This window comes from Molossus molossus, unplaced genomic scaffold (assembly GCF_014108415.1).
Source record: "Molossus molossus isolate mMolMol1 unplaced genomic scaffold, mMolMol1.p scaffold_m16_p_14, whole genome shotgun sequence".
Lineage (NCBI taxonomy): Eukaryota > Metazoa > Chordata > Mammalia > Chiroptera > Molossidae > Molossus > Molossus molossus.
Window position 1 is genome coordinate 10,391,348 of NW_023425349.1, and position 12,243 is coordinate 10,403,590.

General features: G+C 34.7%; 1 protein-coding gene across 6 annotated transcripts in view; it reads left to right on the top strand.

The window, feature by feature from the left end:
* DENND1A (DENN domain containing 1A) overlaps positions 1–12,243 on the top strand; it is a 491,959-nt gene that overhangs the window by 113,364 nt on the left and 366,352 nt on the right. For all 6 annotated transcript variants that reach the window (XM_036261261.1, XM_036261264.1, XM_036261259.1 and 3 more), the window contains exon 3: positions 5,139–5,182. In XM_036261261.1, the coding sequence (XP_036117154.1) occupies positions 5,139–5,182 (44 nt within the window). The remainder of the gene's footprint in view (positions 1–5,138; positions 5,183–12,243) is intronic.

The following is a 12,243-nucleotide window of genomic DNA, read 5'->3' on the forward strand; positions in this document are numbered from 1 at the left end:
TACAAAAAAAATTTAACTCTTCTTCTTGAATATTGAAAGAAAATTTATTTCTTCTGAGTGTATTTGGGGGAAGATTAAGCATGTCCTTAAAATGTACAACTTCTCAGACTATTTTCTGCGAGTCTACATTTTTAGTGTATAAAACTGAAAATGTCATTAGAGGAAAGAGCCGTGTAATGGACTATTACTGATTTGAAGCATATTCCCATTGTCTCATCTGGAAAATTAAATCCGATTATAGCTTGGATTAACATTTATGGTTGTTGGGGAGAGGAAGATAGTATCTTAAACCCCATGAAATTGAACAAGATTATATTGTTTATAGCTAATTTGTAAGTCTTGCTTTTAAAGGGCAGAGTTTTATAATTGTTAGCTTTAAATGTATTCAGTATTTTGTCTCTCATTGACTGAAATATGCTAGAGATAATGACTGGATAAATTTAGTAGGCATTAAATGTAATGTTTTCTGCCTTGGTAACCTAACATGTTAAAAGTGAAAGCAGTGTAGAGTCCGGTGTTAACGGCCCATTTGCAGTTTCTGTTAAATTTTCTAAAAAAGCTCCAGTTATAGATGATTGTAACATTTGGTTAATATGCAGTTGTTATGTCTTTCACAGAAAATGAAGACTGTACTTTAAAAAAAAATCCTCACCTGAGGATATTTTTCCATTTATCTTCAGATAGAGTGGGAAGGAGAGAGAGAGAAACATCGATGAGAGAGAGAAACATTGATGTGAGAGAGAGACATCGACTGGTTGCCTCCTGTACAACCCCGACCAGGGCCAGGACCCAACCACAACCAAGGTGCATGCCCTTGACCTGAATCAAACCCGCAACTCTTTGGTCTGCAGGCCGACGCTCTAACTGCTGAGTCAGATCGGCCAGGGCAACAGTGTACTTTTTAATAATCAGTTAAAGTGTCATACCTTGACCCTTTAAGTGGAGTCATTGGTGTGACTGAGAAAAACAGGAAAATAATTTGGTGTGTGTGTGTGTGTGTGTGTGTGTACATACTAGTTACTGATCTGCAAATGAGCCCTCATACATAACCACAGTACTTTTATGAATTATTTGCATTTCTGTTGTAAAAGATCTGTCTACCACGTTTTCTAGGAACTTTAAGCCTAAGGCAGAACTTAAGGTTTTGGAGCCTGTGTAAAATCATTTATAGCACCTTTCTAGTAAGTCTTGCCCAAACTCTTATTCTATTAATTAAACATCCTGTGGCAATCTGGTATATCTTAAAGATTTAAAAGTATGTTACTGTAGAAAACTAGAAAACATGGACTATTGAGATTGAAGAATATTAGCCTTTCTTTACCAAAAAACAAAAAAGTAAGACATTTTTGAGATCAGACTTTTTTTTGCTGTGAAGACATAGCTTTCTAAGCATGCTCGTGTTCTGTGCTCAAATGAAATTGTGCTGTTGAGAGTCAGTACTGTGAAAAAATGTCTGTTTTAAATATGGAAATGTGTCTTGTGGCCTCCAGAGGAAGTGGTGCACATGTTCTGTATGGGACAGCCTCTTGCGTCGCCATAGTGCTGGGACAAGGTAGTGGCCCATTACATTGGCATAATGTGAAGCCTTATTAGGCTTATGTGGCTAAGAGAAGTATGGGCTCTTATCATACCATACATCTGGTTGGCAAGATATTTTAAATACGATTTTTTGTTGTTGAAAGTATTTTCCTAGATGAAATTGATTTTTAATTTTGCACTAATGTGTTATTTAATCTGGAGAAAGTTGCTGTGAGAGAAGTGTAAGGAGGGAAGAGGGTGCTGTGTATTACTACTCTTAATTTTCTGTCAGGGACAATTGTTAGAGAAAAAGCTTTACAAATGCCAATAACTATCCTTACTGCTAATTGTCTAAGCAAATTATGTTACTTTTTCCATGGTAATTTTGTCATCTGCAGATTTTTGTGTTTAAGGTTAGTTGTTTGGTGACACTGTGTTTGGAGGTGAGGGTATGAATGTGAGAAGGTGTTTTGGAACATTAGCAATTATAGCATTGGTTGAGGGATAAAGAAATAGATATATAATATTAGACCGATGCACAGTTTTCCAGTGTATGTTATTTTCCATATAAAGATATAGAACATTTCATAAAATGTTCCCAGACCGTTTAAAACTAAGAAATGCAGCTGATGCAATGAAATACATAGAGTACTTGTAAAAACATACAGACACGCAAGTGGATTGCTGCCAGACAGAAAATTTAAAGGCGGTTTGCTTAACTGCGGGGTGCTAGGTTTTGTACATGTGCCATGCTGAAACTGTTAGTAAGGCGGGTGTTGTGTTGCTTGAGAAAAGCAGATTGTATTTGGACCTTTTTAACTCAGATGTTTCCAATGTCGATATTTTGGTGACATTATGGCATAATGATCAACTCACTGTGAAAAAAGATTTCAACCTACTGTATAAAATAAACATTAAAACAATTCAAACAAATTATTTTCAGTTTTTGTGTTAATATTTACAAAATGGCTTTCATAGTTTTATTAACTATCAGACTGGATCTCTGAGCTAATTGAATGGAACTTTATAGGTTGGGCTTTGGTTTTAAAAAGCATTGCCTTTTTTTTTTTTTTTTAAATATTGTTTTAGAAGAGTGGTAAGGAACCCTGAAGTTTGCTTTTGTAAACCTTTGGGCCTTAAAGAAAGGAAGTCAAAAGTTTTATGCTTGAATTATAGTAAATAAAATTCATGTATTATCTTGGAAAATGATTCTGTTAAAATCTGGGAATCTCATTCTAGGGTTGGTCTTAGGACAGCTGAAGGACTTCAGTTGTGGTGTCTATTCTGTTGCCTGCCACTGAGGCAGTGTTTAGAATAATATGGTTTGAATGACCCTCATCTTGGCATTCCATGGTCATATTTACCTTCAGTGTATTAAATAAGTCGATTTTTCTTTTTATCCGTGTTTCCCTTTCTTTTTCAATTCTGCTATGTTGTATATATGAATAAAATACATTTTAAAGTGACAACTTAATAATGTAGTTTCTTGTTAATATAGTTGGTTAAAGATATTTAAAAACATTTCCCTCACCTATATCAAGAAACTTATTTTTAAATTGAAGAATATACCACAAGTTATGGTTTCTGATGTTCATCCCCTCACCAAATAGTAAAAAATAAAGTCTTTGGTTCCATTCCATCTGTATTTCCATCAGTATTTTGTGGTTCCCAAGAAGCACAACTATTGCAAGAAAGAGGACATGATATTAAAGATTTATCTGTGAGTCATTTCTGTCTGAAGTTTTCTGACTGAAGAGTAAGTGTTAACCTCATGACAACTGGAAGCAAAAGAATAAGCCTTAGATGATTTTGTGGCTTTCCTAACCTCTGTTTTACTGTGTACCTCAATGATTTAGAAGTGTCTTTTTTTTGGGGGGGGGGGGGTCTTGGGAACAAATTTTAAATCCTAAAATACCACTTGTTTTTTTTTCCAGATCAAATTATTTTTGTATGTTTTAGGAATTTTGGCCATTGCTTCTTTTTTAGTCACCCCCCCCTCCCCCCCGCCCCCGCACACACACACAGTTTTAGAGGTCTGTTGGGCATCTGGCTATCCCTTTGTTATCTTGCTGGCTAATTCTTCCTTAAAGACCTACCTAGTGCCATTAGCGCCCTCTGGCCTCCTATCTCAAAGAGGGCTAAGTCCTTGTGCGATTTCAGTCCTTCTGGCCAGAGAGAAGCAGACAGTGTGCAGGATTACATGAGAATTCTGTTAGTCATAGTTCAGAAGCGCCATTTGTCCCTTCTAGATTTGAAGATGAAGGTAAAAAAAGAAATTGATCCCTAGTTTTTAAGTCAGCCAGAAGATACCTCAAGAGCTGAAATGATGTACAAATCCTTTAAAATTTTTTGTACCACCCATTTTGGGAATCTCTGCTTTTGAAGTGACATTTTGAATATTCTTGCCTTTGTTATTAGTCTTAGATTTTGAAAAGTAGCATCTATTCACTTTAAAGACTTAAAAACTGGTATTTTTAGGATTTAAATGTAATATGTAAATAGACCCTTAGTTTTCTCTCTTTTTTATTCTTCTCTGCAGAACCTTTAACTTCATTTTGTGTTGTGATTTGAAGGGTTTTACTTTTACATGGATTCAGTTTCACAAAGAAGTAAATTGACGGTTTAAAACATAGATATCAAAAGTGAGTAGTGTATATTGTGTTCACTGTGAGAAAGGACCCTCAACTATTGTGATTTTCCATAAGCCTTTTTCATTGATACGTAGTTTCGCAAATAGATATTATTCTGATCACTCCCCTTAATGTGTCTCTGAGGAACCAAATTTTTCTCTTATTAGAAAAGATTGAATGTTTTCCTAATCGATAGCAAATGGAGTGCTAATAGCTTTTAATTAGTACACTTCTATATTGACTTACAGACAATGGCATTGGATTATCTTGCAATTATGATTGAAGAATCAAGTGGCCCCTTTAGTAATTCAGTTTAAAACTGAATGTCATGAAAGATGTTTTTACATATATATTTTTTTAGTTTCTGACAAGTTGAATTTTGTTCACACTGGTAAGCTAAAAGTGGATTGTTTGGTTTTGTTTTGAAAACTTTACCTAGTTTTATCTGTATTTTCAAGAGCTTTAAGTATTTTGGGAAGTGTGTAATTTATTTTTCAAAACAAGGAGTTTTGCATTTGTTCTTTGAAAGAATTCTCTCACCCTCACTGCCCTAACCGCCCACCCCACCCCCACCCGCATCCCTGCCCCAGTCTGAAACTGGTGTTTAAGGCGCTTTATCAAGCCTACGTCTGTAACTATGCAAAGGAGGCTTCGGATTAGAGAAAAAAAAGTCATGCAGGTTTAAGGCTCATTTTCTCTGGAAGAAATATATTGAGGGAAATTTGCAGCTGGCAAGATTTTTGCATTAGGTAATAGTTTAAAGTTAACAGTAGCATCAGGTCTTTAAATTTTTTTTTTTTATATTTCTGGAGGAGGGTAATGGGAGTGCCTTGCCGAGTCCTTCCTGTGCTCATCAACATAGCAGCCTCAGCTGCCCCCCTTGGATCCCCTGCCAGGGCTGCTATCATCTTCTGATCAAATATTAATGTGTGATCCTCTGCTTGCTCACTAATCCAAAGCCAATTAATATTATCTGTCAATTATTTACAGATCCTGAGGTGCAGAGGCAATTCCCGGAGGACTACAGTGACCAGGTTCGGAATGCGTAATTAATTTTTTACATGACAAAATTTATTTCAGAGTTGTTCAACATATTATTACTGTTCTTTTTACTGAAAGAGATAAATGAATTTTTAGAGGGGAAGAAAAACAGTAATTATGAACCCAACACAAAAAGTAAAACATATTGAAGTAGGATTGAAAATATTGGTGCTAGTTTTGGGTGTTACCTTCAGGGGGAAAGTAAGGAAGAAAAATCTATCACAAATTTTACCTTTTACTTGAAGCTATGCTACAGTCTGCAGTTCATTAGGAAATCCATTTGGATTGCCTGTGAACCTTTCTAAAATAATATTTAAACGCCAATGAACCAGTGTAACAAAAAGGGGGAGGAGGGAACTTTATAATATATCCTGGAATTTGAAATAGATTATGGAACTGTGTGTTGTAGTAGTACTCAAAAAAGAAGATACACATGCAGGAAGGTTTTTTAGGGTGAGGGTAGTTGAAATGGTGGTAGGGAAAGTTAAGATTGGCCAGTTGGTCCTGCCATCTTGAATCTCCTGCGTTCTGCAAGCATGGAATGCTATGGAAGGAACTATTTTGATCACAAAATACTGTTGAAGTTCTAATGCTGCTCTACTCTTGATAATTAGATCCAGGTTATACATTCTGGATTCCAGCTTCAATCTTAAGAAACATTAGAGATGTTTTGTAGGTTTTGGGGGCACCTTACATTTTTAGTTCAAATATGCAATTCTGTATGCTTTTTAAAGCAGTTTGAAAATAAAAGCATCCTTTACTATACTGAATAAAAAAACATATAGAACCTTTCACATGTGGAATATTGTATGCAATATAACATGTTTCGGATGTACATCTACTTAATTTTGTTTGTAAAAAAAGAAAAAGTCCTTGAATGAGGATAAGTACAATGGAATAGAAATATCCAGTATAGTAGTAGTAACACCTTTGCAGTGTGGCCATACAACAGAAAGCAAGGTATCTGATACATCTTTATGAATACAGGGGACATATTGTGACCAGGAGTATAACTAGATAATTAGTATAACGAGATGCTTTGTAATGAGATTTTATTGTACAAGAACCCAAGAGAACTGGTATGGTTTGCTTTGTGTGTGATCCCAAGACTTTTAAATGAGATTTAAAAAAATATTAATCTTCTCAGTCTACCTCTTGCTTCATCTTCCAACTGGAGAGTTACATTTTTATCATACCTTAAATTGCAATGGGATTGAGCCCATTGGATTTAACTACACAATCCAAAGATTTTAGGACCTTTTTATTAATGATTTTCTTTCATTAAACAATGTCTAAAGAGTAGAAAATCTTAAAGTATCATTTTGAATAGTCTCGAGGTCATAGTTCTTAAGAAAATTATTATTTAAAATCTTGTGTCTAGGTAAATAACCTTTGTGGTACCATGATCTGAATTACTCAGTGAGAGAAAATTTTGTAGGTGAAACTTAAAATAATATGGTTAACATCTGGATCTATTCCTTTAAACATAGTTTCTTACTATATCTGAAAATTTTAAGCAACATGATTTTTTTGGTAATAAATTTTAAAAATCACAAGGATGATATGGTCAACACAAAAATATTTAGAAAATATAGGTAAATAATAAAAGAATGAAAAGGAAGAAAATAAAAGCCATCTGTAATTTTACTACTCAGAGATAACCACTATGACAGTTTGGTGTTTGTTTTTCCATGTTTACTTCTCTGAATAGATAGATAGATAGATAGATAGATAGATAGATAGATAGATACATACATACATACATACATACATACATACATACTATTATTCTGTCATTGTATATGGAGCTCAGTTTACAGTTTAGATATTGTTATGTTATGAACTTAGTTTTCTTTATTTTGTTAGTGGATGATCTTACAAGTGTTGTATATCTTAAACTTGGAATTATTTAAAATTATAATAAGAGCCTAAAAAATAATGATAGCTTTCAGCTATGTTAAAGTGTTTATAGGAATTGGTATTTATTTTCTTTGTTTAGGTCAGTGACATAGGCTGATACTCACGGGCTAGATGTAGACTTAGGAGCGTATTCTATATCACTGCCTTATTTAGCATCTCTTCCAACCTGACTCAACACATGCTTTCCCTTCTTTTCCATATAACTCAAGAATGAAAGATCAACTTTATTTTTGATGAAATTACCTCCAAATTTCCAGAACTTTATTTGAAAATTGATTTGCTGGTAAAAGAAATGGACATGCATATTTCTTATTTACCTTTTTTACCGTTTGGGTTCTGATTTTATGTTTTCTTAGCATTTGTTGGATTAAATGAAATTATCTTTCCCCTCTGTGTGCTATTATAATGGAATTCATAGAAATATTTCTATTACATGCAAACCTTAAATGCTGAATATGCACTTAATCTAGGCAACATTTTTAGTGTTAAAATATTTATAATGTAATCCATAAGGAATATTTGAGATAATTCACCACATAATAAAGCACTTACTACTACTACTACTGCTGCTACTACGATGAGGACGACATACACCCCCCCCACACAGAATATACCCCCTCCCCCAGTTTTTTTCCTCATTCGCCTCCACTACCAGTGCTTGTTTTTACATTTGTGTATTTCCCATGTACCAGCACACTTGATCAGAGATGCTTGCTGCTGCTAGATGTTTTATTCTGTGTGTTCTTTGTACCTTACAGTAAAAGAATCTGTCACAAATTATTGTGGCTCACTGCTTTAGAAACTGAGAAAAAAGGGAGGTTAGATTGACATCTGTGACTGAATAATGATGACCAGCCTTTTGGCTCTCCTTGAGCCACAAAGCTAGCACTGCCTTTAGAGTGGAAAAAGAAGTAAGAAGAAAGGGGAGGGATAAAAGAGAGTTACAAATCTGTGGTCCCGGAGATGTATTACTGTTGGGCCAGTTGTCTGCGTGGTATGATAATCCATTTTGATCTTCTCTGTCTTAATTGTCTGCTAAAGACAAATGGGTAGTAAAAGTTCATCAGTTTCATCTTTTTGCCTCTCGTTTAGAAGCAGAATAAATGATCCATCACTAAGAAGTAGCCTTTCTTTCTGACACGGAAGTAATGCAGACCCAACACGTTTTATTAAAATGTTTTCCCCTCATTATTTCAGTCCTCTCAGCTCTGAGAGATCTTACTGTTTCATAAAAAATGTAATCTGAAATGTAAATAAGGGTCTTGATACAGAAGGAAGAAGTAATGAGCAGCCTGAGCCACATTTTAGGACTCTTGATTGTAATTACTGACAAAGTGATTTCTCTGTGCCCCATTTTTTTTCTTCCTTAAGTTGTCTGTGACACCCTCAGACCGCAATAACATCTATGGTTTAAAACCATTAAATCACTGTAACACTCAATATTTCATTTAAAATCTGGTAAGCCTGTGTCTTTAAGCCTGAAAGTATAGCTTTTGTTAATTCCGGAAAGGACTACAATGCCTATATTTTTTAAAAAGAAAAACAAACAACAACAAAAATAGAAGCAAGGCCTTTTCCAGAGTTCATATTACTTATTCATCTGCTTTTGTTTAATGCTTAGCTAGTTTAAATACTAAAACATCTACAATGGTAGGATGAAAAGGATACTGCATTAAAAAAAATCTAACAACTTATACAATTTTGAAAATTTAACTCTCATAAGCATAATATGTACTCTAAAATTGTTTGTTTTTTTTTAATTTTTATTTTAGGGTTAAGATTACTAAATTACAGATGTAGTTTTCAAGTGACTTTGGTTTTGGTAGCTTAAACCAGATTCTTCACAATCTCTTATTATAACTTTAGATAATGTGGCTCTTAACACAGCCTGCCCAGTAGAAAATTTTGTCAATGAAGAATAGAATCACAATAATTATATATATCTTTCATTTCTATAAATGGTTTCTCAAAGATATCAACATGTCAATCTAGCATTATAAATAAGAAAACAAAACATGAATATCTTTCCCTGCTGGAAATAACCTTTTAGTTAATTAAGTGGATTTATAATTATTCTATTATGTTTACTGAATTCATTCATAATTATGGAATTAATTGGTAAAACTTTACTCATTGTGATTAGTACAGTTTTAATGAATACTAATTGAATTAAGAAAGAAAAGGGTAGTTAAATTGACATGTTAACAAATTATGGTCACCACTCTCATCAAAATCCCATCTTTGGCTTCAAAACATTATATGATTTTTCAGATTAAAACCATGAGTCTTTAGTAATTATACAATGTAGTATGGGATAATTTGGAATAAAGTATAGTAACCTATCAGAGAGAAGATTTCCATAAATAGCCTTGTAATGTGTCAAGTATAATAGGCATTACACATACCATTTTAAATTGTATTAGTTATAATGTGATTACTTCTTATACTAAAACATGTAGAATTAAAAATTTGTTCTCACAGTTGCACTTTTTATAGCCTGTTTGTTCTAAGAGTGGCGATTAGAGTTGAGTGTGCTAGAAGTTGCTTCTCCAGTGTGCTCATCTGTATTTTGATGAAATATAGCGAGTGTCTTAGAGCTCTTTAATAGATGTCTGAACACCCTTACCACCCCTGTATATGTAGATTGCTGTTTAGAGTTGCAGGTAATTTTTCTTTCCACTGGCACAGAAACAGAGGTTATAATGAAACTAACAATCTTTATGCATTTATAGAAACTATAAAATTTTATGGAAATCTTTATATAGAAATGAACAGTGTTTCTTGTACAGCTCTATAAGCATGGAGAAACATGGTACATTGGGAAAAATAAAAAAGGTACCCTTTCTTTTATGGCTTTATATGGTCTGTGTGATTTTAAAATTTCACTATAGGCAGTTAAGCAAATTATAAAAACATACATCACCTATATACTAAAAAGGAACAAAAATATGTTGCATAACTTAGGCTAATTGTGATGGAAATTGGCATTTCTGAGTTGCATGTAATTGCTTAAATATGGAGTTTTCATCTGTTCATGCCTCAGGTATGCTCTAAAGAAAACATTTCTTAAGCTCATAGTTACTTACAATATAAGCTATGTAAACGGATTGGAAGATTCTGATTAGAAAGACAACCGACATAATATTTACTTATGACTTACTACTTGTATGTTGGTGATTATCTCATTCTTTTGGGGAGCTTCTGTGTATGAAAACTTTTATGTTATTTTCTTCCAAATTTTGAGAAGCCAGCGACTAAACATTTCTATTCAAAACTTGTTCATGCCCTGATTCCTTGAAAGAATACTATCTAATAAGAAAATTATAGATATAATCCACAGCTTCTAAATTTTTTTTTTTTGTCCTCACCTGAGGACACTTTTTTGTTTTTTGTTCAGATAGAGTGGGAGGGAGAGAGAGGAAGAGAGAGAGAGAGAAAAACATTGACATGAAAGGGACCCATTGAGTATGGGTTGCCACCCGCACGACCCAACCAGGGCCTGGGACAAACTGCAACCGAGGTACATGCCCTTAGGCGGGAACCAAACCTGGGTCTTTCTGGACTGCAGGCCGATGCTCTAACCGCTGAGCCAAACTGGCCAGGGCTAAATTTCTTGTTACTGTGAAAGGAAGCCTCACTGTACCAACATCATGTAATATGACACACATGTGTAATATTTACACAACATGTAAAACAAAGATAAAATTTGATCTGGCCCCCCACCCCCATTATTATTAGGCAGAGAAGCATAAGCAGCAAAGTACCCGACCTGTATAAAATGTGACTTGACTCTACAAAGATGCTACCAGTCTTTCTATAGTGACTTGTCTAAGCCATAGAATCTTCAAATTGAAATTGAGATTTTGGGTTTGTGGTCCTTTGGGCCTTGCACTCATCAAGCTCACAAAGAATGGAATCAGACCTGGGTGTATCACATCTTTCTTGGAAACATTTAGCTTTCTTTTTCCTTCCATTCTTCTTCAAAGTGGATGCTGTCATCCTTCCAGTCTATTCATGAAGTCTATTCAGATTTGATCCACATTAAATGGTGAGGTCAAGTTTGGTCCTGGAAACTTTTTATGACACCATATACCACGAAACAGAATTTGTCAGTTCATTTGAATCTCATCCAAAGGATTTACTTATATAAGGGTCAAATGGATCACACTTTAAAATGGTTCCACAACCTGGCCTTAAAAAGACTAACTTATAAGTGGCTGCATTTGCTGATTCCCCCCACCCCCACCCCATATCTATTTTGGGTGGCAGAAACTGTCTGGGAGAGTAGGTTTTATTTTGTGCATATATTGAGTGACAGATTGATAAGTGTAGGTCTGCAGAATGTGACCCAGACACCATACCAGGTAAAGAGAAAGAGAAGAAGTAGATCCCATCTTTCCCTGAAGGACCTGACTGTCTAGTAGGCTCTAACAAAGGTACTGCATGCCCAGGAAGTTTTGATGGTTTGTAGAACAGTGACATGACCAGAAATTGGGGATGCCTTTGAAAACTAGGACCTTTGGATAGCGATGCCACCATGTAATCACGTTCATGCAGTTTCTTGTTCCTTGTGGTGTGAAGCCATAGAAGTTAGTAGAGTTAGTGAGAATGATACAGAGAAACCAAGTGAAAAGTCTTGGCATTGCCCTTAAAGAGGATCATCTTTTAGGTTTGTTTTAGATGTGTACTTTTCTAAAAGTCACTCTTGATTCATGGATTTTTTTGACATCTTACTCAAAAAGGTTAGTTCCCATATTTCTTAGTAATTTGGCAGTCTAGGATTATAGATGGAAATGTAATTTTCTCGTCCACAGATATAAACTCTGAATCTCTTCAGACCCTAAAACCTGGGAGGTGATTGTTTTACATACTAGCAACAAAGCACCCTCCTGAATCAGCTTTCTTCAAGTGGTACCCCAGTCTCCACGATTGCTACCAAATGCAGCCATTTTGATGGACCACATTACAGATTTCGAAAAGATTCACTGATAGATTACAGCTGTATAAATGCATCTCAGATTAAACTTATGCTTCTCTGTATATGTTTAAAAGTGTCCTGTTTTGATGATTGGCGTGTTTAAATGTTTTTCAAGTTATAGGCTTATGGATGGGTAAAAAATAATCTATCATATGT